Raw genomic sequence first — 26661 nt, 5'->3', positions numbered from 1 at the left:
ACACACCTCACCATGGCATGGAAGGCACCACCAGGATATTTGTGTGGATGCCCAGTCTGCTGACAGTGCTGCCAGATGTAGATGGGCAACAAATACTACTATTGCCTCATTACGTGAAGCATCTTTTGAACACCACAACACACACGTAAATAGCTGTAAAGTAGATAGGGATGCGGGTGGCGCTGTGGGTTAAACCACAGAGCCTAGGACTTGCCAATCAGAAGGTCAGTGGTTTGAATCCCCGCGACGGGGTGAGCTCCCGTTGCTCGGTCCCAGCTCCTGCCAACCTAGGAGTTTGAAAGCACGTCAAAGTGCAAGTAGATAAATAGGTACCGCTCCGGTGGGAAGGTAAACGGCGTACACCGGCTCCCTCGGCCAATAAAGCGAGATGAGCGCCGCAACCCCAGAGTCGGCCACGACTGGACCTAATGGTCAGGGGTCCCTTTACCTTTTTAACATAACATGATATGTAATAAAAATGTAATTTTAATCATCATATCAAAAAGCACAGTTCCTGATGGCAACATATAATATCTTCCATATGTATTGGTATCGTAACGTTCAAGGATTGTCAAGTCTAAACATTACAATGCACAGTTTCTGTTGGCAATGCCATTTCATGCTGATATCTTCCTTCTGCATTGTCCTACATCTTAAACATGCAACAAGCGAAACCACCTTCTGCATCGTCCTATGTCTGAAAGTGTGACAAACAAACTAATTAGTAACAAAAGGCAGTTAATGGTAGAATAGTTCTCAGGATACACCCTTGTGTACACCTGTGCATTGTAATCTTTGGACTTGACAATCCTTGGACTTTACAATACCAATACATATAGAAGATATGATATGTTGTCATCAGGAACTGTGCTTTTTGATATGACGATTAAAATTACAGTTTTATTACATATCATGTTATGTTACTTTGCAGCTAGTTACGTGTGCGTTGTGGTGTTCAAAAGCTGTTGATGGGCAGCTTCAAGGCCCTCCATCTTGTTTTTTTTATGGTTCCTTATCTTTGAAACTTTTATATGCCTGTTGTTTTAGTCCATGGCGTTTTCTTGGCAGGGATACTGGAGTGGCTTGCCAGTTCCTGCTCCAGGTGGATCACATTTAGTCAAAGCATGCTGGAGGAGACTCTTGAGAGTCCCGTGGACTGCAAGAAGATCAAACCTATCCATTCTTAAGGAAATCAACCCTGAGTGCTCACTGGAAGGACAGATCCTGAAGTTGAGGCTCCAGTACTTTGGCCACCTCATGAGAAGAGAAGACTCCCTGGAAAAGACCCTGATGTTGGGAAAGATGGAGGGCACAAGGAGAAGGGGACGACAGAGGACGAGATGGTTGGACAGTGTTCTCGAAGCTACCAACATGAGTTTGACCAAACTGCGGGAGGCAGTGGCAGACAGGCGTGCCTGGTGTGCTCTGGTCCATGGGGTCTGGCGTGCTCTGGTCCATGGACACAACTAAATGACTAAACAACAACAACAAATCTTTGAAACAGATTCAGCAGTTAGCCCTTCAAATAGAGGGCTGTCCTCTGTAAAGTAGGCCACACACCATCACCTCAAAGCTGAGGCAGCCCATCAACAGCAGTTTGTTCATTATTTACCACAACATTATTATATCTTTGCCACATTTTGATTTTCTGCCCCAGGCACCAAAACTTATTGAGCCACCTCCAGTGTCCTTTTCCCCAGAAAACCAAGCTAGCACAGAAAAGTTCTAATGCGAAAGGAAGACTCTGGGACTGAGACCTAATGAAGACTTTCAAGCTTCACAGCACATATTCTCCAGAGACAGTTCATTATTTATATCACAATCTCCTGTGAAAAGAACACAGATTGTACATTACCAAAGGAAAAAAAGGAAAAGGCACTGTTTTATCAGGTTTCATGACATTCTAAATTTTGCCTTGCTGAGACTAGCAGGCTGAAGGAATGGGTAATGAGATACAGAGATTCAAGGCCACAGCTTCAATTAGTCTGATATTGAACTTTTGTGGTGGGGAGCAACCGGAGGGGTAATGAGGTGGAGGACCAATATGATCTCTATGCCCTTGAAGAGCACAGGCCATGTCAAAACCACAATATATATCAGGCTGACTGTTTCTTGCACCAGTGCATAATATGACACATGATCAAATTTGGCATCCAAAGAATCTCAGAGTTGCCATTAAGTTATGCCTAAAGCCAAATTAAGGCAGAGTGGTGCTGCGGGGGCAGCTCAGGAGTAACAGCAGGCAGTGGTGTGATAAGGCCTCTGCAGAAGGCTCTGACTCAGCCTTTGAACAAACTCCGACACCAAGAGGTGTCAGTCTTAAAATATATGTAACAAATAGATATATTTAACAGTGCATCGGCAATCCTCGCGTGAAGGGTTCATTGGCAGACTTATGCCAAACTGAATAACGCAGAAGACGGGCTGAATAGAAGCACAACTTTTTTGGCACAGTATATTATATAAATATAGTCAGCTGGATACAAAAACACCCTGAGTATGGCATCTCTCGGAACTACAGCTAAAAATTCAAGAACATTTTGCACTGGATGAGCAGGAAAATGAGTTGTGGAAAAGTGACCATGATTCTTGTCTGTGTAGAGATACCAGGATTGTGTACAGACCATTATTATAGAGGAGGGACAATCAATGCACAGAGGCAGTGCGACCCGTTTCACCACCTAAGGCAAAATGGAAAGTGCCGCCTTTGCCTGCCCTGCCACTCCTGCCGCTGGTGCCATACCTGCTACTGCCAACACTGCTTTCCACTCCCCCTGCTGCCTCTGCCATGGGCAGAGAAGCAGAGCAGTATCAGCAACAATTTCAGGCAAGAACTCACCCAATTTGGGTGAGATCTCACCCAAATCGCATGAGATCTCTCATGCTTGAGCAATTTCAGGCACGAGTTCAACCAATACCGGTACCCCTTCTGCAGAGGTGTCGGGGTGCCCGCGAAGCTGCCGTATTGGGGGCTGCCACCGCTGAGGCAGCCACCTCAAATTTGCCTACTAGATGAGCTGACTCTGCCAATGTGATGTCCTTCAGATGTTGTTGAACAACATAGCCCATCGGTTCAAGCCAGCTGAATGCCCTTCATGAAACAGCAGCAGCTCTATGAGAAAACCAGCTCTGCAGGAAAACCAGAAAGGTGAAGCGGCAAATTCAGTGTTAAAGGGAACATGTTGGTTGTTCCTCCTCCAACTACTTTCATTAGGCCGAAACACAGGTTGCTTATATCTGTGGGTCAGTTTCCTCACAACAGAATGGTTGACCCAGTAAATATGACTTTAAATAATTTCATTAAGCAAAATGATCCACAGCCTTCGGTCTACTGGGTGTAAACATGTCAAAATGTACCAATTATCTGATTAACCTGCCTACACACTGCAAACATAAAAACAACCACCTCCTTAATCTCCTTGTGTCCCTGGGTTTCGTATCACACTCTGGAGCATCAACAACTGGGCTGAGAAAAGTTTCGGGGAAGAGCTACTTATGCAACAAGGGTACCAGCTTTGGCCTTTGCGTAATTTTCTTCTACCTGTCTGTGAAGTAGAGAGGCAAGTGAGGGCTTGATAATTGGGTGGGTTCAACCGCTGGGTCCAGACCCACTAGTAGGATGTGGCCTGATCCAAGTTGAGTTGCAAAAGGAGCACCACCACCACGCAAATGTGTGTTAAACAATTAAGAAATGGGTCCCCAGGGGCACATTTAGGTTAAAAGCGGATCCTGGGTCTGAAGAGGTTGAAGGTACCTACCCTGTATAATGGTGTCCACACCACATAAAGTGTTAGTGAGACAAATGATTCCTTGAGTTGTTAAAAAGAAGAGGTTGTCCTCAAACTTGCTTATTCTGTCTCACATCTCTCTTGATTAACTCTTACATCATGAAACTCCAAGACGCCTGGAATTAATTAGTGGTAGATAAATCAGACACCTATTTCCTTGAACATGCTACAGCTAACCCAAGAAAAATGTCTTGTGAGCTGCTCACTCCATCCTGATGCACTCTTCTTAATAGGTCAGCTGCCAGATCTGTCACAGCAGGTCCTAGCTGATCAAGATAAGAAATTAGTCCAGCAACAAATTATCCACTTCACTAGCCACTGCCTAGTCTGTCCCAGATTCATTCCCAAACATCACATCCCCTCTCAAATTTCAGTAACAGTGAACCCTCAGTCATGGGTTATGTTGGATGGTTTTTGAAAGCTCATTCTCACAGAGTATGCACCTTGGTCCTTTGCAAATATTATGTCCTCCAAGAAGTCCTGAATACACATGAGAAGTGCTTCCATTTGCACACTGCTGATCAGGAGTGCTCCTCCTATCACGCATCACAAGCTACTCTAGAGGATCTCCTGAACTTCAAAAGCACTTCTGTCCAGAAATATGGAGGTCTAGAAAAGACCCTGATTCTGGCTTATTATTATTATTAAGAACATAGTGTTCTACAGGCTATCAGTAACAGAAACCAGCACCTTGCCCCCAAAGCTCTTGCCCTCTAAATTTTGATGAGGGAGAAGGGCAACAAGGTGGGAGGAGGGAGGACAACAAGGGACAGATGTGAAGCAAAAGCAATCCCGTGTGTTATTTCAGCTGGAGATCAAGAGTGACTCCAGACAGACAGCTTCCTATATGGTAAAGATGCCAAAATTCACCAGGCATGAGAATGATCAGTAAAGAATATTTACACCATATGGGTAGTAATACAGATAAGTGAGCAACCATACCTTACCACACAATAAAACTGCTTGTGTACATTCACCGAAGGAGTGAAGGTTAACATCAGGATCAATGGGGGTTTCCAAGGTGATCTAGGAGAGCCATTATTAACAGACTGCAAATTGATTTTTGCTTCTGATAGCTCCAGCGTGCATGAAAACTGCATAAGACCATAAAAACTAAAAATAGCAACCCTCCTCTGTTGCAAACAGGAAATGATGGTTCTGTTTAAGATTCCAGCCAGGCTCCTTTCCCTTGGAGAAGACACGAGTCTATTATCTCTGTGAATTGCCTGGAGGGGCTTCTGCAAACCTGCTCAAATAGCTCTTTCAGAGCACTGCTACAGGCCAAATGAAAAGTGGTATAGAAATTTATCTAATAAATAAACTCTCAAGCCATGTGTGCACTTGTCAACAAGCAAAAATTAGTAATGACCAAGGCTTCAGTCCTTGGAGAAGAATGAGTCTATTATCTCTGCCAATTGCCTGGAGGGGCGTCTACGGAATTCAGCAGAAGTCACTTCTAAGTAAACATTAACACTCCACTGAAAACTGAGAGGATTCAGTTTAGTGCAACTATCTTTTGGCAATGGGTTCAATGGGACTTAGCTAAGGTGACTTCCTCCCAGTGGACAGAAGCATTTCAGTATAAACAAACAAATGAACCATTTTATTATTTGTACCCCGCCCATTTGACTTTGTTGCGCCAACCACTCTAGGATGCTTCCTACAAATATAAAAGAATGATAAAACATAAATACTAATAAGTAATAAATGCATTAATTATTGCCCTTGACATCATTTTGCATGCTTTGCTACTAGAACACATAAAGTAGCATGAGTTCTTATGCCAGCCTGCATGCATTCTCAGTTTCCTTTCCACTATGCTCAGTGCCAGCAGCTGGGCACTAGTAGAAGTCCTCAAGGGCTCAAAAAGGCCACTCACCAGAATGGCCCAGCCAAACCCCAAGTCATTACCCTTCCCACTGTCTTAGCAGAGGGCGGGTGCAGGTGCTGTTTTTGAATGAGAGCAAAACTCAACTCTCATCCATGGTGGCTCCCCAGTATTGTAATTTGCCCCAAATGCAATGTGCCTACTTTTACATCAGTACAGTGGTGCCTCGCAAGACGAAATTAATTCGTTCCGCAAGTTTTTTCGTCTAGCGAATTTTTCGTTTTGTGAAGCACGAGATCCCATAGGAATGCATTGAAATTCAATTAATGCGTTCCTATGGTCAAAAAAAGTCCAAACAAAGCCAAATTTGGTACAACAAGAGTTTATTAGGTGCTCTTTAAAGTCACACATACTGTAAAGAGCATTTCAAAAATTGAAGGAACAATAAATTAAGTTTCTAAACATGACAGAAAAACATTTAAAAATCAACAAAGTGTACAGTACATTTTCCAAGACTCTGGGGGACAACTCGAAGAAGGTTCCTCTTCCACTCTTTGCTTCTTGCTGAAGAACCCCCTCCTCAACTGTTCCCCCAGCCACTCACCACACAAAATTCAAATCCAGAATTTTTTAAAAAAAACAGCAGAGTGGCCCAATGGTCACAGAAAATCATAAAAATGCAGAAAAAACACACACAAGCTTCCAGATTCTTGCAAACCCCTCCCCAACACCAAGTCCTTGAATTCCAAACACCCCAACCCAAAATCCAAACCCCCCCAAAAAAAGTTTTAAACGTTTAAAAGAAGTTTTGGAAAAGCTTCAAAAATCACCAAAGTCTTCAAAAACCTCAAAAAAGGCTACCACACCACATTCTATGAGTTGCTCCTCGAAGTCAAGTCGCAACTGTATTAACGGTGTTAAGAAAAAGGAAACAAACTTGCAAGACGTTTTCGTTTTTCATCTTGCGAAGCAAGCCCATAGGGAAATTCGTCTTGCGAAGCAACTCAAAAACGGAAAACTCTTTCGTCTAGCGAGTTTTTCGTTTTGCGAGGCATTCGTCTTGCGGGGCACCACTGTAACACCTAGCCTACAGACCCATGCCCATGACTAAATGGCTGTCTGGAGACTCACCAGGTAGGGTGGTGAGTAGTGTAATGGTGATTGCAGTTGAATAAAAAAAAATTAAATATGGTATCATCGTGGCTATTTGGGACACGGATGCTGGGCCCACTGGCAGCCCCATGCTGAGGGCTGCCGGAAGGTTGGTGATATCCTTGCTTTTCTCCACAGTTTGACCCACAATGCTATTTGTTTCCTAAATATAGATTTGTACTGAGGATCTTGATCCTCAGTTTTTAATCCACAAAGCAGAAATAGTTAACTACTCGCTAGCAGCAGCGTTGTGAGAATGAATTAGCAAGCACATTTGAGATTCAAATCTTCCTATTCAGCTCTAATATGCTCAGTAATAACTTCACACTAGAAGAGTATGACAGACATTTTTGACATGGATGATATTCTCACAACACTCCCATAGGAAATACAGCCTAGGAGCCAAAGGAAAGAGATATTGGAGTCACGGTGAATAGTTCAACATGGTGGATAGCTCAGTGAAAACCTCAATGGTGTGTGTGACAATGGCTGACTTTGAGGAACACATGATGGGGTGGAATTTGTTGCCTCCCTATATCCCTACTTCAGAATAAACTTGTGCATGACTGCACTGTAGCTAACCCAATGTTCCTACTTCAGCTACTTTGATGTCGTGAAACGTCTCACATTCTCCTCAAAATGATTCTGCAGACCCCAGCCAAGGAGGTGGGCTCCTAGACATTACAGAAGAACATTTCAATGATGGCCCTGCATTTTCCAGTGATGTTTAGTTGTATCTTCAATGGTGAGAAAAAGCATGACTCAGAGACACTCTCTATGCACCATAGCTGGGTCCTGGCATCAGACTATGCCCTTGCCAATATCTGCTTATTCTCCATGTTCAGAGCAAGCAGCACCTAAAATAAACGCATGACCCTCACATGCTCCATGTTCCAGATATGGAACTGAGACCACAGGGACTCGGTAAAGATTAGACCCAGAAAGACAGAGAAGGGAAACTATAGCAGAGAAGAAAATGGAATGCTGAAAAGATAACCAGGTAAAACATTCCTTCTGCCTTTCCACATTCATAAGGAAAACACAAGGTAATGAATTCATTTAGGCTGTGATACATTCTTCCAAGAAAATGTCAGAGTTTAATGATACAGGAAGCTGAAAGAAAAGACTATGGAGTACTTCATCTGATTGTGTTTTTCAGTTTAGAAAGATCCCAGTCGCTCTCCCTCCTGCCCTGTGCTATGTTATTTATTCTCTCCCCTTCCCTTCTGTCCTGCATGCTCACAAAAGCACAACAAAAGCAAACAGAATGTTTCAGCTGCAAGGCTACATCGCTCCCAACCATATAGCAATGACGTTCCCATAAAAGATTTACAAGGCACTTCCAAGGATACTTCCTTGATTGCTTAACTCCTATGAGGAAGGGAAACTCAGGACTCAGCCATCTGCTTAAAAAACTTACAGTTATTGTTTATGGAGAAAATGTTTGTTTGGGGAAGGGGAATTTTCCAGTACTGTATCTTTCAAGACATAAGCAATGAAGAAAAGAAAAGGAATATCGTGCCTCTTGTATTTTCATCTCAATGCTGGATAGGTTTGCATCATCTGACAGGTGTTTCTTCTTCAAAAGAACCATCAGTTATGGACCACTACCAATCTCCAAGGCGACTCGTAGCAAGCAAGGTAGACAAAAATGCCTACTTCCCCCAGGCCATTTACAATCTTCTTTTATGTCATTTATTATTTCAATTCATATTCTGCCCTTCTTCATTTCCCCTATCCCAGAGTGAGGCACAGAGAAAAAACCGAAGCAGCGTCATAAAATGATCTGCAGCAATTAAAGCCATCATGAAAACATCATGCAACAGGATAGTGCTACTATTTCAACCCATTGCATTTCAGTGTTTTCCGTGTTTCCTTACCATTACTGCTATATTCATCCCTGATTTTACTTTAAAATAAAGTTGTAGTGCCAGCCTTCCCAGTAGTGCAACTGCCCTTTTAATTAGACGTTTCCCCTCTGTCCAGTTCTATTGAAGTGGGTTCTGCTTCTTAGATTTTTCCCTCCTAACTTGATTTCTTCCTCTTCACCCTCCTGACCAAGGCATTCAGTCAGTTCTTGTCCTCTGCTTTGGGTGACTTTAATTACTGGTTTCTTTGGAGTCAATGCAGTTGCTGATTTGTTTTATTTCTAATTTATATTTAATTGTTTCAAAACATGTAAGGTGTTAAACAGTTTCCTTAGGGAATTTATTTTATTTTATTGGGGGGAATTCTTATCCAGTTGAAACTTTTTATTAGAATTGGAAGCCAAAAACCATGGGTTTGGTTTGGGTTTTATAAAAGCAGCTTCAGGAAGAAAAAATCTGAAGCAGAAAGGCAGCAGGATTAGGTAGCTTAACTGCCATGGGGTTCAGTGTTAGCAAAGTCACTAAAATAATACAGAAGAAGTCCAAAGAAAAAAGAAATCCTTATAATACTTTACTGAAGAAACAGAACAAAATGGTATATAGTGGTACCTCCGGTTACAAACTTAATTCGTTCCGGAGGTCTGTTCTCAACCCAAAACCGCTCGTAAAATGAGATGCACTTTTGCTAATGGCACCTCCCGCTGCTGCCGGCACGTGACTTCAACTCGCAAAGGTCGCAAGGGGGATGGTATGTAACATGAGGTTCCACTGTATCATGGGGGGGGGGGAGATAAACAAAGAGCTTTTGTTTTTCTTACTTTTGGCCTTGTACATAGTAGGGAGACATACAACCAAGCATACAGAGGAAAAACCTCTTCAGAACTACACAGCCAACCAGAGCATGTGCTAGCTCAATGAACATCATGTCACTCTGCCTGGTTACTAAGCAAGTCCTCCTCCACCACCCTCTTGGTTAGTTGGCTTACTGATTGTTACTTATTCTGTTAGAGAGGTTTTTTTAAAGTGAGCTTTTCAAGTAGTGTTTATATACTATCAGTGAGATATAAGAATTATATATCAGAATTAACCCTGAAGTCACACATTGAATGATCTTCTAATATTATAAGCATGTGTTTGAGATCACTTAGAACCCAACTGCTCAACTACTCCAAATTATCTCCTCTCAAAGTTGTTTTCCTTTAAAATTAAAATAACACCAAAAGTGCTGGGGCTCTAATATACAGTTGCACAGGATACGCAGTTGGCATGCAAAACCTGAATGACTCCAAGAACCCTTAAGATGTTATAGGGTTCCAAGACTATGGTTGACCTGTAGCACAAATATCTCTTGTGTCAATTAACTTATAACATACTTTCTACTTTGGTCAATTCCAGGAAGAAAAACAAAGTTCTGTGATTCTGACAAGGGCAATGATGGCACATCTGCGCTTAAGCAGTTTTGCAGGGCCAAATTAGGTGGGACACAGAAGAGCCATGATTAAGATTTCCTGTGAGCTTGCTTTGTTTGTTTTCTTACTAAATTGCAAACCCATGTGGCTGCTTTGAGGATCAGCAAAGTAGCACTCTCTGGGAGAGGAAGTTTAACCTTGATTTCCCTTGTCCCCTTCCCCAGCCTAAGGCTATGTACACACTATAACACACATTTGAAGTGCATTCTCTCCCCAAGAATTCAGGGCACTGCCATTTGTGAACCAGGGCTGGCCCAAGACATTTTGACACCTGAGGCGAACCACAAAATGGCACTCCCCTTCCTCCCAGGGAAGGAGTGAAGATCACCAGGAATAAGGGGTGGGGGATAAATATCTACATCAGGATCTGCCCTGTGGGTCCTGCCATCCAATGCCTCAGCTTTGGGCCGGCCCAGTTGTTAAGGATCGCTGGGAGTTGTAACTTTGTGAGGGGTAAACTACATTACCCAGAATTCTCTGAGGGGAAGAATGTGCACTTGAATGTGCTTTAATGATTTAGCCTATAAACAGCCTTAGCAACAGCATGAAGCCGCCATTAGTTCTGCTGAGGCAGGGAAGGTACAACTGCCATAGCTGTCTCCCCCTAGATCAGCACATGTTTTATATGTGCAAGATCCCGGGCTCCACAACCTTGGGTGCTCCAGGTGAAGAGGCTCAGATAGCAGGAGCCTGTGTGGTGTAGTGGTTAGTGTGTCAGACTAGGACCCAGGAGACCAGGGTTCAAATCCCCCCTCAGTCATGAAACTCACTGGATGACCTTAAGCCAGCCACTGCCTAACCTACCTCTCAGGTTTGTTGTGAGGATGAAATGGGGGAGGAAGAGAACCATGTATGCCATCACCTTGAACTCCTTGGAGAAGGTGGAATGTAAAGGAAATAGAATAAATTAAATAAAATAAGGCTGGGGAAGATCTCTGCCTGAAACCACCGAGAGCTGCTTTGGGTTGGAGTAGCTGGGAGTAAAAAACCAACATTTTTGGCCTTGATGAATGGCCTATGTTCTCACTCAACTCCCTTTACTTAGGGACATCACGTACATGTTCCCATATTCTTCAGAGTATTTTTCCCCTCTTAAGTTAAACTAAGAACCATGGGAGAAGCAGTGTGCTTTGTAACAGGTAGATAAGCATCATAAGATGACCTAAACAAGATCACACCTCCTTTCTCAGGCCAACTAGCCATTCCTGTGTGCCAACTATTCCACCACCTTTAGCCATGGAATAACAGGTAGAAATGCCAGCTCTTTGGTGTCAACACACTGTTGCCCTACTGCAGCAGAAGCAGCACTGATGTATTTTTGCAAACAAAAAACAAATCTGCCCTAGTTACAATCAGCTAAAGCCATGTCCCCTGAATTAGCAGCAGGACAATATGAAGGGACAGTTGTTTTCAGCAAAAGTTCCTTTCACAAAGTGGTTAGGCCGGCAGGGTAATCCCTTTTCAGTGCCACTCAGCTGGTGATGAAACCTTAAGGCAGTGCCTACTGAGAAAGGATAGAATTAAGCATCAAATATTCACTAAAAAGATGTTCTCCAGTGTCCTTTGAGTGGTGATGCCTTGCTTTCTGCTTTCTAGCAGAGGGGCCTTTGGGCAGCTTTGTTCCCAATCTGTGTCCCAAGGAATTTCAGAAACCCTCTCTCAAAGGAAATCTACTTTCCTTCCATCTTTTTCACTGAAAGGAAATCATCTAAAAAGCAAGCAGCATAATGCACCAAAAACAGATATGGATTTAGTGTCAACACCAATAAAGGCTAGTTGATGGTTTTGAAATCTCTGGGTAGTAATCAATGCCTGATACTTGCAGGGTGCTATGACACCAGAACTCCTTTCACATTTCATCTTTTGTTTGTCACTCAGTGGCCTCATTTGCACATCACATTAAACCTTCGGTCAAATTAACTGTGGTTAAATGTGAATTTGCAGTATTCTGGTGCATTCTGAAATTGAGGGTGCTTTGCTCCTGCCTCGATGCTGAAGCACTGCTGGGAAACACAGAATCATAGAATTGTGGAGATGGAGGGTCCCCAAAGGGGCATCTAGTCCAACTCAATGCGGTGGTCTGGCACCATGTGATATCTGAACCCGGCTCATTATTTCTTTTCCCCCAACAAATTTCCCCCAACAAATCATGAGCAGCAAGTCAAGAACAAGGCTTGGTAACTCTTCATGGTTTGCTTGCAGCGAAACAAACCCAAATCTCCCCCCCCCCCGCCCACCCCACCCCCGGGGAAGGAAAGTTATGGAGACAAATTACAGTATCTCTTTGCACTTTAACTTGCACACCTGCCAGAAATAGCCTGCAGATTTTTGTAGCATAAATGAGAGCTAATGAGAGCAGGGATGGGGAACCTGTGGTCTTCCAGATGTTGTCCGACTCCCAACTTCTATCCATCCCAGCTGACATAGTCACTGGTGAGGGATGATGGGGGCTGCAGGTAACAACATTCAGAGTGCCTTGGGTTCTCCATCCCAGCTATAAACAGTTAGAAAGAATATATAGATTACACTGCAGGATGTATCTTTAGTTATTAATGCCAGGGAGCAATGATCCACATATCCTTCAATTTTGACTGAGTATAGCACAGAAGTAATTAGACTCCATGCTAATCTAATCCTATTTGTAACTGCTATTGCAACAAACCACATGCTTAACAGTGCAATCCAACGCATGCTGACTCAGAAGTATTGAGCCCAGTGGGACTTATTCCCAAGTAGGTATGTAGGATGAGTGGGATGAGTCTCATGACTGGAATGTAGAAATTGAGGAGTATACAACCTGCTCAAAAGGAATAGACCAAACAGGAAGAGAAGAGGAGTAGCATTATATGTAAAGAATGTGTACACTTGTGAAGAGATCTATGACCCAGAGCATGGAAGGCAGATTTGAGAGTATATGGGCAAAAACTGTACAAGAGTCAACGGATTCCATTCTGCTTCCAAGGTACGACTGTACATGCAAAAAGGACCTAGGGGTCTTAGTAGACCACAAGCTTAAAATGAGTCAACGGTGTGATGAAGCAACACAAAAAATCTAATGCTACTCTAGGCTGCATCAACAGAAGTCTATTGTCCAGATCAAGTGAAGAAATAGTACCGCTCTATTCTGCCTGGACTCCTGTGTTCTGGGTGCCACAATTTAAGATGGATATTGACAAGCTAGAACATGCGCAAAGGAGAGTGATCAATATGATAATGGGTCTGGAAACTGTGTCTTACGAAAAACAGTTCAGGGAGTTGGATATGTTTAGCCTGGGAAAGAGAAGACTGAGAGGAGATATTACAGCCATCTTCAAACAGCTAAAGGTTTGTCACATGGAAGAGGGAGCAAGCTTGTTTTCTCTTGCTCCAGAGGGGAGAACCAGAACCAGTGGGTTCTAAGAAGAAGAAGAAGAAGAAGAGTTTGGATTTGATATCCCGCCTTTCACTCCCCTTCAGGAGTCTCAAAGCGGCTAACAATCTCCTTTCCCTTCCTCCCCCACAACAAACACTCTGTGAGGTGAGTGGGGCTGAGAGACTTCACAGAAGTGTGACTGGCCCAAGGTCACCCAGCAGCTGCATGTGGAGGAGCGGAGACGCGAACCCGGTTACCCAGATTACGTGACTACCGCTCTTAACCACTACACCACACTGGCTCTCTCTTCTAGTTAAAGGAGGTTCCAACTAAACATGAGGAAGAACTTTCTGTTGGTAAGAGCTGTTTGTCAGTAGAACAGACTCCCTTGGAAGGTGGTAGACTGACTGATTCCTGGGGGGGGGGGGTTAAGCAGAGGTTGGATGGTCATCTGTCATGGATGCTTTAGCTGAGATTCATGTGTTGCAGGGGGCTGGACTAGATGACCCTTGGGATCCCTTCCAATTCTACAACTCTATGATTCTATGAATAGAATTGCTTCTGGAAAAAATCTCCCCCATTGAAATTAGTGGAAATTTAAAGTGGTTAGCTTTCCTGCATTATTAGAAGAATTAAAGCATATGTTATTAAAGGATAAATAAAGGAAATGACATAAATATGCATAAACATCTTATTTTTACAAAATGCAGTTCTTCTAATAGCAGAATTGGGCATTTCAAATGCACTGCTAGTCATAAACTGCACAGTCTACGATAATAATAGCCTTTCATGTTGTTGTTGTTGTTTTAAAAAATACTATAAAGGTACATTCACATTCACATCAATTGTATAAATAACAAGCATGGTGATTTAGGCTCCAAACCCTGCAGTGCTGCTGAATGCTCTGACTGGCTCCTCTAGCCTCTCATGAAAGGAGATACTCTGAGCCAGAAGAATCAGCCTAAGATCTGACTGCAGCATTTCTTGTACAGGGAACCCTCACTAGCGTCTGCTGGGGAAGGAGGGGAACTGTCAGCTTACTGAGAATTAGAGAACATGGAGAACTGAAACTACAGACTCCAAATGTGCAAACACACACACACACTTACTTCATTTTAAATAAAATAAAGCTAGCTCTTCTCAAAGGACCTTGAAGCTTACTACTTCCTCAGGCATTTTCTGAAACTCCTGCAGTAGATCAAAGGTTTCCATTAAGTGTGCAGCAGAATAGGTGGGAAGGCATGGGCATCTCTGAACTTTCTCTTACAATGTAGGAACCCATCAGACAAAGGTTTCTGTGATCCTCAGAATGAACAAAACCTGTTTACTTTCATTTGTATGGAGAATCCTGATAACAAACTCTTGCATTCCAGTACTTTCCAATGTGTCTATGTGCATTTTTTCTGGACTCAACTTGTGAATATTTTGTTGTCTTGAAAAATAAATGTATTGTCCAGTGTGGATTAGCAAAGAAGCATTATGGCTTTGGGGGGGCCACTGCCCCTTTAGTTGAAAGCTCCCTCTTTTCCCATTTCTTATATAGCTACATCTGCCCCTGAAATTAGTTGTTCCTGTTCACCAGTATGAGCATTCCTGCTCTGTACAGGACACACTTTGTAGCCGGTGCTGGATCTTCCATTACATTCTGTTCTGCAGCTGGGAGTTATGATTGCTCTGTAATTTTTGTGGGGGGTGTTATGAGTGCAGTTGTGAAATTGTGAACAGCCAGAAACTTATTGCAGCAGAAGAAATTGCTTTGAAAGAAAGGGGGTGAGGACAACCATGGAGAGCAGCAGAAATAAGCAGGAACTTTGCTGTAACAGAACTTACTTCTGAGTAAATCTATAGTAAGAGGGGGAAGGTATTGCCAGGGTTTTATTTATTTAGCTGGTTTCAAACATTTCTATACACCCAACACTAATAGAAAAAATCATGAACAGCATCATCAACATTTATTACTTATACCCCACCCGTCTGGCCAGGCCTCCCCAGCTGCTCTGGGCTTCTCCCAACAGAATATTGAAAACACAATAAAACATCAAACATTAAAAGCTTCCCTAAACAGGGCTGCCTTCAGATGTCTTCTAAAAGTCAGATAGTTGTTTATTTCCTTGACATCTGGTGGGAGGGCGTTCCACAGGGCAGATGCCACTACCAAGAAGGCCCTCTGCCCGGTTCCCTGTAGCCTCACTTCTCGCAGTGAGGGAACCGCCAGAAGGACCTCAGCGCTGGACCTCAGTGTTTGGGCTGAACAATGGGTGTGGAGACGCTCCTTCAGGTATACTGGACCGAGGCCGTTTAGGGCTTTAAAGGTCAGCACCAACTGTGCTCGGAAACATATTGGGAGCCAATGTAGGTCTTTCAGGATCAGTGTTATATGGTCTCAGCAGCCACTCCCAGTCACCAGTCTAGCTACCACATTCTGGATTAATTGTAGTTTCCGGGCCACCTTCAAAGGTAGCCCCAATGTAGAGTGCATTGCAGTAGTCCATGTGGGAGAAAACCAGAGCATGCACCACTCTGGTGAGACAGACTGGTAGGTAGGGTCTCAGCCTGCGTACTAGATGGAGGTGGTAGACAGCTGCCCTGGACACAGAATGGACCTCCAGAATGACTCCCAGGCTGTGCACCTGGTCCTGAAGGGGCACAGTTCCCCAATTCAGGACCAGGGAGTCCTCCACACCTGCCCTCCCCCTGTCCCCCAAAACAGTACTTCTGTCTTGTCAGGATTCAACCTCAATCTGTTAGCTTCCATCCATCCTCCAACCGCCTCCAGATACTCACACATAAACGCAACAAGAAAATTACATCCATAAAACAAACACAATGTCTCAGGGGAAAGCAGGCTTAACAGGTGAGTTTTAAGCAGGTATCTAAATGTCAATGGTGTAGGTACCTGCCTGGTGTTCATTGGAAGGGCAGGTGCCAGCACACTAAAGCCCAAGGTCTGAGATATAAAGAACTATGGCAGGATACAGCACTATCAAGAGTATTTTTATATTATAAAAATAGTATCTCTCCCAAGACTCAAAGTCTCAAAGCAACCCTGGTCTTCATAAAATGGTACAAGGTATATCTATCTTTTTTCAAAGTGCCAGAGGTAAGTCCCATTACATTTCGAAGTATCTTAGTTTGGCTAGATTGTTCCAGCAGGGCTTTTCTAAAAAGTTATTTTAACTATCTACTGTCCCTAGAGATATTTGGGGTACTGAGCACAGTTTTCAGACACCTAATAAAAATGAACGATTAAATAAGCCTTCAAGGACTTTTGGACATTACAGTTGCCAAATCTGTTTTACCAGAAAATATGCAGTGCGGTCCTATGCATGCTTTATTCGAAAATAAGTCATACTTTTATGCTCAGTGATGCCAGCTCTGTAGCTAGTAAATGTCTTTGTGGTCTAAAAGTTGGTCAGTAAAAGGAGCAAGAGATCTAACAGAAGAAAAAATGAGGGACAAGAATAGATACCTAAGACGGCCACAAAAATCTACCTGCAAAAAACTCCAGTTCCAGCCTACATAAGTCATGTTCAGAGAATAGAATGTTTTATAACCAGGTGTTTCATGTCCAGAGGAAAAGAGAAAAAAGAATTCAAGCTGCTTCAGGCAGGTGAAAGGTCAAATAGAGATAATCTGTACCTTTCCTTTATCAGACAGTATTTTTTTGGCACAATGTTCTATTGGTTCTAAAAGAAGATTGGCAATGAGGTAAAGACACAGAAAAGGCTTTTCAGGCTCACAAGGGCCAAATCTTGGCCTGAAGCTTCACCAGTAAAATAGGCTGCATTTCACTTCATTCCCACATTAAAAAACATCACCGTGTATTCAGTTAAAGAAAAAGTATTATCTCCTTCCAATACACAGACGGAATAGAGGGCATTAAACTAGCCAGAAGGATCTGGTTAGGGTTCCCAATTTCATAATACAGTTTCATAATACAGGACGGGTTCTGTCTATTTATCTTTCCCTTTAAAACAAACCCAATTAAAGGGGCCAGTCAGCAGTCTGGCCCATGATTTTCATAGTATCAGGTTTTGGCAGTGCTGAATGGGGGGGGAACGTTAAAGTATGAGCTATGTATGTGCTTCAGTTTGTACAACAACAAAAGTTCATTTAAGGACTGCAATACCACTAGGACTACCCCTCTACATATGAACAGACCCAGACCCTGTGATCATCATCTAAGGCCTTTCCTCGTGTTCCTCCTTCACAAGGCGTCTGGAGGGTGGCAACATGAGAACAGGCCTTTTCTACAGCATCTCCTCGTTTGTGAAATGCTCTCTCCAGAGAGTCACGCCTGGTGCCTTCATTACATCTCTTTAGGCAACAGGCAAAAATGTTTCTCTATAACCAGGCCTTTGGCTGATTAATATTTGTGGCCTATTAAATGTGTTTTGGGGGAGGGGGGGTCATTGGTTAGTTTTTGTTTTATTATGTATTTTGTGTTCTCATTTTGTATTTACATATTGTGAACTGCCCTGAGATATTTGGACAAAGGGCGGCATAATAAATAAATAAATAGCCTTATCTTCTCTGTATCGTTCCAATTTTTGTATATGTGCTGCAGAAGTGAGCAAAACATGCCTTATAATTAAGGCAAACACATGTTCAGCTTTTCCTTGAAATACTCCAGTGAAGTACCAAATTGTGCTTAAAACGTTTACTTATATGTTACACTATCCCAACAGTAAAAATACTTTCCTAATTTTCAAAATCTTCCTAAATTTTAAATTTGTCACTTTTGTCCTCCTGGTATAAAAGTAATGCAGATGATAATCACTGAGTCTTATAATTAAATTAATCAAGGTAACATGAAAATGACATTATCTTTCGGTCTTCTTACCAGTACCCAAGGACAAAGAGGTAACACTTTGTTTCTTTGCAGAGATAAATATTATCCCTGTGGAACCCCATGCAGTAACTTCACCAGATCTCAGCCCCACAACCTGCTTTTGTGGCAAAGATCAGCCCTTGAATATATAAAGTAATAAAAATAAAGTCTCTTTTCACACGCGGAGAACATTTCCCTGCTGACCTCCAAACCACTCATCTGGAATTAAAGAGCATCAAGATCAGAAAGTGAGGCACGTGACTTTGAAGAAGGTATTAATCACAATTTTATTTCATTCCTATCCCACTTTTCCTCCAAGAACCTCAAGGAAGTGTACATGGCTCTCCTGCTCTCATTTTATCCTCAGGGCAACCCCCTGTGAGGTAGGCTGGTCTGAAGGGCAGTGACTGGCCCAATATCAAGCCAGTGAACTTCGTGGCTAAGCAGAGAATTGAACCCTGGTCTGCCAAGGCCCAACACTCTAGCTCAGCCTTTCTCAACCTTGTGCTCCCAGATGTTGTTGGACTACTATTTCCATCATTCCCCTGCTGGTCATGGATGATGGGAGTTGTAGTCCCACAACATCTGGTGATCCAGGGTTGGGAAAGTCTGCTCTCGCCACAACAGCACACATCCTCAAGTGCCCAATGAGTGAAGTCACTACAATACCTGTTTTAATTTCATTTGGAATGAAATGCCTGTTGTATTGCAGTTAGGTAAAGGTAAAGGGACCCCTGACCATTAGGTCCAGTCGTGGACGACTCTGTTAGGATATTTCCGTTCCACCTTAAAAGGGAGCAGGCTTTTGTAAGCAACAGAGTCTGCGCATGTCCTATTCACAGGATGTTTATGCTTGCTGTTTTTTCCTTTCGTTTTTGTCAGTCGGCTCAGACACGCTGACAGAATGGACGTGTTTTCTTTTGTTCTGTTAAACGCTAAATAAAGTCTGTAAATTATGCTCTTCTGCTCTTCTGTGATGCAAGCTTTCGGCTGCGTTTCTGCTGATAAAGAGGGTGCACCAGCCTAGGAATGATGCCAGGAATTTCCAAAGGCTTTGTGCCCCTAACTGTTGGATCTGCGTGAGTACGGGAGGCCGATGGACGTCCAGAACTCCAGCTTGGGGGCTCATGATGGACACTATCTCCCTGGCAGTTTCCCAACACCAAGGTTTCGGGCCCAGATTCACAGCACCTACAGGAGAGTAAAGCTGCAACAGACTGCGTAAGAGGTATGAAGGGGGGAAAAGCGAAAGGGACGGACGCTTTTTCTGTTATACCTCGGCAAAGAGCCTTTGAACTCCGGCAAGGCTTAATTGGCCTGGGAGCCGAGCCAAAGAGTTCGTGATTAATGGGCTGCCAAGATAAGGAGTCTTTTGAAGGCATAGAAGACTCACGGCTACAGCCAAAAGCTGAAATGGAGTTTTTCCAAGCTTCTGGAGATGCTCAGTCCCTTAAGTTGGATGGGCAGAATTATGAACCCTGGGCAAAATGGTGTGAGAGTTTACTGCGTCAGTTTGGGGTGTGGCATGTTGTTTCTGAAGCCCCCCCAGTTCCTCTGACAGAGAGATGGAAAGGCCAGAATTCGAAAGCGATTGACATAATAGTCCTATCCGTATCTCTTGAGGAAATTAAGACGCTGGCTGGCAACACCACTGCACGTGCAATGTGGTCTGCTTTAAAAAAAGCTCACAAGCCAATAATCCCAGCCCAGAGTTTGACTGCATCGGAGGTCCTAGCTGTTTCCCAGAATGCGAATGAATGCAGGGATGCTGAGGGCACCAGTTGCAAGCTGCAGGGGGAGCTGACCGTCACGTCGTCCCAGGCAGCATTCCAGCCTCCAGAGGGAGCCAAGGAGTCGGCAGCTGAGAGCTCTGTTTCTCATGGGAACCAAGGCCATCGCCTTTGCAGAGGCCGGAAAGGCAAAGGTAAACAGAGCCACAGGCAGACACCTGCAGATGGCCAGGAGCAGAGGGAGGGTGAAGAGCCTGCGCCAGGGAAAAACAAAGCATTGTTTACTGGCACAGCTTCACCAAAGGCTAAAGGCACGTCTGCAGATGGCCAGAAGCAGGGGGGCGAGCTGCAAAAGCCCACGTCAGTGGAAAGCAAGGTTTTGCTTGCTGGCACAGCTTCACCAAAGGCTAAAGGCAAGTCTGCTGGCCAGGAGCAGCAGGGGGGCAAGCTGCAAAAGCCCACACCAGTGCAAAACAAGGGTTTGCTTGCTGTAAGGACTGCTCCAACAGCCAAAGGCAGGTTTATTGTGGACTCAGGTGCCAGCCGCCACGTTTCCAAGGACAGGCATCTCTTTATCTCCTTCAAGCCTCAGGAAGGTGAGATCCACCTGGCTGATGGAAGGACGTTGCAAATTGCAGGAGAAGGGACTGTGAAACTTGCAAGTTTGCACACAACCATCAGTGGTGTACTATATGTTCCAGGCGCTGCAAGCAACTTGTTGAGCGTACCACAGCTTACTGGGCGTGGTTTTCAGATTTCCTTCAAGAGGAGCGTCTGTGTCATCAGTAAAGGCAAAGAGGACTATTTGCATGCAAAGTTTATGGATGGTTTGTTCCATATAACTTATGATGACACTGCTGTTGTATCTAATGCTGATTCTTGTTGTGTTGCACAAACTAACAAAGTTCTTCATGCAGGTTGCATTCATGATGCGCATCGAAGGTTTTGTCACCTCTCTTGGAAGGCACTGGCCAAGATGCCAGAAGTGGTTGAGGGTTTGAACATCAAACCCTGTAAATTTCACATGAAATGTGTATCTTGTGCAGAGAAATGTGTATCTTGTGCAGAGCAAGGAGTCTAGCAGGCAGGCTTCCAAACCCTACCAGCTAGTGCATGCAGACCTGGTAGGGCCACTAGCGCCCTCTATAGGAGGAGCAAGGTACTTCATGATTCTGATTGATTCTTTTTCCAGGTACATTCATGTGTATTTGCTCGAACAGAAATCACAAGCGTTTCCGAAGTTTAAGGAATTCTGTGCTTGGTTGGAAAATGTGCACGGTAAACGTATTTCTTGTTTATTTACTGATCGGGGCGGGGAGTTTACTTCTCAGCAGTTTGAAGCTTTCCTGACTGAGAAGGGAATCCAGCATGACATGTCAACGCCCAGATCGCCATGGATGAATGGGCTTGCGGAGAGAGCAAATCAAACATTGCTGCAAGGAATCAAAACCTTGTTGCATGATGCCAATCTCCCTGATAAGTTTTGGGGGGAAGCTTTGGGGAATTTTGTTTATTCTTTTAATCGCAGATTGTCATCACCCATTGGTTGTACCCCCTATGAGAAGATGTTTGGCAAGAAACCCAACACCAAACACATGAGAATCTTTGGTTCGGACATGTGGGTACGCACACAACAAACCAACAAGCTTGGGAAGCGTGGGGCACATGGTTTGTTCATGGGGTACGAAAAAGGTGCATACAGGGTATGGATGACTGACTCTAAGTCCATTAAGTTCACAAGGAGTGTTGAGTACAATCCTAAGTGGGGGGAAAATGTGGGAATTTTCCAGTGTTACCCAGAAGAGGATGAAGGTGATGTCAAGCAAGCAGCTAAAGCTGAGGAAGCTGCTGCTGATGATGAGGATGAGGATGATGATGAGGATGATGATGATGATGATGATCAGAGTTCGGATTCCAGTTCAGTGGGCGGCGCTGCTGCTGATGTCAGTGAAAGTGATGACACAGCAGACTACCAGAGCGCAAAGGCCTCAGTCAGACCATCTGATGCGTCTGACAATGAACTGGAAGAACCACTGTTCACCATTGGTCACTTTTCTCCTAAGAAAGAGGAGATGAGTCCAGAAGACTTGCGTCTAGTACGTAGGTCTGAAAGGGCGACCAAGGGCAGACCTCCAAAGAGGTATGCTGATGAGTTTGCTAAGACAGCAACTGCTGTTCTTAGTAGCTCAGAGAAGGTATGGGAACCTTCAAGCTTCAAAGAGGTTCAGGAGTTAACCTCTAAAGATGCTGAGCCTTGGCTTAATGCCATGAAGGCTGAAGTTGATTCCTTGAACAGGAACCAAACTTGGGAACTGGTACCGGTAGTCCCAGGAATGAGACTGGTTGGCAGCAAATGGGTCTTCAAGGCCAAGACAGACCAGAATGGCAAGGTAGTCAGACACAAAGCCAGATTGGTTGCCAGAGGTTTTTCACAGGTACCAGGACAGGATTACCACGAGACCTACTCTCCCACAGTCAAATATGAGAGCATTCGGCTGATGCTCAAGATCGCTGCGGAGGAGAAACTGCATGTTTCCCACCACGACATTAATACAGCTTTTTTGTACGGGATTTTGGGGGAGGAGCTGTTCATGCTTCCACCTGATGGGATGGAGATACAGAAGGGTATGGTCTGTAAACTGCGGAAATCCTTATATGGTCTTAAGCAGAGTGCCAGGTGTTGGAACACAAAACTCACTGAGACATTGCTTTCTCTAGGTTTTCACCAGGGCAAAGCTGATCCATGTGTGTTTGTCAAGGAGGAGGGGCAAAACAAACTGTATTGTTTATGTTTTGTTGATGATCTTCTGATGTTTTGGAAGAATCAGGCTTTTTATCAAAGCACCCTAGCTCAACTGAAGGAGCACTTTGACATGAAGGATCTTGGTGAGGTATCCAACTATCTTTCTCTGCAGGTGGAGAAGGACCAAGCAGGTAATTTTCTGGTACACCAAACACAGAAAATTGCTGATGTATTAACCAGGTTGAATTTGGTTGATGCAAACCCAGCAGACACACCGATGGTGACAGGTTACCAGGTAGACAGTACTGCTGAAGCGTTTTCTGACACAACGCTGTACAGATGCATTCTAGGCAAGCTGAATTTCATTGCCAGATGTTCAAGACCTGACATAGCTGTAAGCTGTAATCTGCTTAGCAGACATGCCAACAATCCTACGGTTCAGGATTGGAAAGCTCTGAAGCGCATAGCCCGCTATTTGAAAGGGACTATGCACTACAGGCTGAGGTTCACCAGTCAAAAGACTGGAGGTCTTGAAATCTTTGCAGATGCTAGTTTTGGAAGTGACACCACGGATGGTACAAGCACTTCTGGTGTGTGCTACATGTACAACCACTGCCTGTTTGACTGGTTGTGCAAGAAGCAGACAACAGTGAGCCTAAGTTCCTGTGAAGCAGAACTCAATGCTCTGTCATTTTCACTCATGGATTGTGAATGGTTGATGCAACTGTTTAAGGACATCAGAGTTTCTGTGAAATGTCCTATACAAGTGTATCAAGACAATAGATCGTGTTTGGCTTTGCTGAACTCCGAGAGTTGCAAGCAGAGAACCAAGTACTTGCAGATTAAGCTACATCGTGCAAGAGAGTGTATTCAGAAAGGACTGATTCAGGTGTCCTACATGGCAGGAAATGAAATTCCTGCTGATCTGTTGTCTAAGGTTGTTAACAAAGAACAACTTAAGGTTTATGTACAAAGGTTGCAATTGGGTGAACCACAGGTACAACAGGTTACACGGAAAGGGGGAGGATGTTAGGATATTTCCGTTCCACCTTAAAAGGGAGCAGGCTTTTGTAAGCAACAGAGTCTGCGCATGTCCTATTCACAGGATGTTTATGCTTGCTGTTTTTTCCTTTCGTTTTTGTCAGTCGGCTCAGACACGCTGACAGAATGGACGTGTTTTCTTTTGTTCTGTTAAACGCTAAATAAAGTCTGTAAATTATGCTCTTCTGCTCTTCTGTGATGCAAGCTTTCGGCTGCGTTTCTGCTGATAAAGAGGGTGCACCAGCCTAGGAATGATGCCAGGAATTTCCAAAGGCTTTGTGCCCCTAACTGTTGGATCTGCGTGAGTACGGGAGGCCGATGGACGTCCAGAACTCCAGCTTGGGGGCTCATGATGGACACTATCTCCCTGGCAGTTTCCCAACAGACTCTGGGGTTGCGGCGCTCATCTCGCTTTATTGGCCGAGGCAGCCGGCGTACAGCTTCCAGGTCATGTGGCCAGCATGACAAAGCTGCTTCTGGCGAACCAGAGCAGCGCACGGAAACGCCGTTTACCTTCCCGCCAGAGTGGTACCTATTTATCTACTTGCACTTTGATGTGCTTTTGAACTGCTAGGTTGGCAGGAGCAGGGGCTGGGCAACGGGAGCTCACCCCGTCACAGGGATTCGAACTGCCAACCTTCTGATCGGCAAGTCCTAGGTTCTGTGGTTTAACCCACAGCGCCACCCATGTCCCGTATTGCGGTTAGGACAGACAAACTAGATGGATGCATGCAGAAGGTCCCAGGTAAGGCTGGGAGAGGCTCTTGCCTAACACCTTGGAGAGATGCTGGTGGTCAGTGTAGGAAATACTGCTCTTGATGCTTCCTATGTTCCTACCTAGGATCAGGGGGTTTTTCAGCTGGAACTCAATGGAACTCTGCTCCAGGTGGGTACCATGGGCGTAGCCAGGATTTGGGGGGGGCAGAACCTCAGTTTGCTATATATTTTTATTGATTTTTATTGATTCGAGGGGAGCAGCTGCCCCTGCCTTGGCTACACACATGGTGGGCACTATTGCCATTATAAGAGAACAAGGGAGGTGTTCATGGTGAGCTCCTGCACCTTTTTTTCCTAGAATAATAGCGCTGCAAAGGATTATCCTATTTTATCCTCACAACAGCTTGGTGTACTAGAAATCCAGTAAGCATCATGGATAGCAATGGATTTGAACCCAGGTCTCCTGCGTCCTTCTAGCATGCTTTTGACTACATCACTCTGCTTCAGCAACCTATCTATCAATCAGTCATAGCTGTGTTCATTCCAGATTAAAATTCTGCTACATATACACACACACACACACACACACATGTAGAGAGAAAGATTTAGATATACCTATAGATTTACCTATTTTTATTTTATTTTCAAAACATCTTCAGCAGTCTAAATGGCATTCGGACAAAGATGTTTATTAGCTGCGGAGTGGGCAGGGGGCGGGGAGAAGCAAAAATAAAGCTTGCTGATTTCTCTGCACTGTTGTTCCTCGATCCCAGAGGGCACCCACCCGGGGATCAGAAATCCGTAATGGGAATGGCACATGCCTTACACACGCGCATATATATGGGCCATGCAAGTACACACAGGCAGGCAGATTGGCAGCATGGTGCCATCCTCCAGCAATTCCGGAGCAAAGCAAGTCGAGGGGGGGCGGCGAGGGGGGAAAGCGCCAGAGAAAGGGGGAGGTGAACTGGAATCCCTCCCACCCGCAATCTTCTCCATCAATCAGACGGTGCCTTGCCGGCAAGCCCCAAGGAGAGAAATCAACAAAGTCACGCTTCCTAGTCACATGCCCAATGTTTTCATCCTATTGACTTTTGGCAGGGTTTCCACCTCTTCCCCACGCCCCCACACCGCTTGCTATGTAAAGCAACGACCGATCCGGTCATGATGTCTCTCTTCCCCCTTTCCAATCTCTACCCCCCCCCCTTCTTCCACCGCCATCACAGCCACATTTTGCTACCAGCAACGGAGGGAGGCGGGAGGAGAGAGTAAAAAAGAAAAAGGGCAAGGAGATGGAAGTACTACGGGGTGGCGGGGGACTACTCTAGGAGCCGGCACAGATGATGGGGACAGGATTCCCAGCGTAGGTCAGATGCTCTCTGGCAGCGGCTACCTGTCCAAATAAAAACCCCGAAGCGATTGTGAAGTCGTCAGCCGCGGATCTGCAGGGCTCGCTTCCCGAGGCAGCAATTATTGCAATCTTGACACTTGATTTTATACTTGCGTGTGTGTGTGTGTCGTCCCCCTTTGCTCTCCCCACCCGCCTTGCAGTTACCAAAAAGCTGGCTGTTGGAACTCACCACTGTCACCGGCGACACCATATTTGCTGAGGAGGCTTCTCCCGCAATCCTTCCTTCGCCTTTGTTTATAAAGCTGGATCTGACTCCGGGGTGCCCAGAGCTTCCCCTTTAAATAGGACCCGGACTGTATCTATTTCTCTCAATGCAGATTGTTTTCTCGGTTCTTTTTTAGAACGCAGTGACGTCACAATGGCTGGAGCGAATGCGCGGAGAGAAGGGAGCTGGGGGCGGTACCTCAGCGTGCGCGTTCCCTCCCCTCCTCCGGAGAGATAACTTGCTGGTGAGCAGACCCCGGGCAGGGGGCTGTCCCTATGTGAAACCCGCCTCTCCCCCCCCCCCCTCTCTCTCACACATACCCAGCAAAATCGACTTTCTTTTTCACTGGCTCCAAATTTCTCCCATCGTCCCTTCAACGGCAGCGTATGTCCTAAATTTATCCAAAGTTGGCGAGTACCATGACAAAATCAGCAACAGAACAAGCAGGTGACAGGCTGTGGGAAGAAAAGTCAATCTACGAGTTTGGAAAATGCAACAGTCACTGAGGTCTGATCCACGAGTGAGG

At 44.6% G+C, this 26661-nt stretch overlaps 1 protein-coding gene across 5 annotated transcripts in view; it reads right to left on the bottom strand.

Annotated features, from left to right (window-relative positions):
- The window catches only part of TMEM86A (transmembrane protein 86A), a 48344-nt gene extending 21901 nt beyond the window's left edge, over positions 1–26443 (bottom strand). For all 5 annotated transcript variants that reach the window (XR_014523540.1, XR_014523541.1, XR_014523542.1 and 2 more), the window contains exon 1: positions 26100–26443. Coding sequence is in view for 1 of the 5 variants with exons in the window: in XM_083494289.1 (XP_083350415.1) it covers positions 26100–26120 (21 nt within the window). In the remaining 4 variants the exon portion in view is untranslated. The remainder of the gene's footprint in view (positions 1–26099) is intronic.
- Between the last annotated feature and the right edge of the window lie 218 nt (positions 26444–26661).

This window comes from Podarcis liolepis (genome assembly GCF_965112155.1).
Source record: "Podarcis liolepis genome assembly, chromosome: 1".
NCBI classification, from domain to species: domain Eukaryota; kingdom Metazoa; phylum Chordata; class Lepidosauria; order Squamata; family Lacertidae; genus Podarcis; species Podarcis liolepis.
This window is presented reverse-complemented; position numbering and strand designations above follow the sequence as displayed.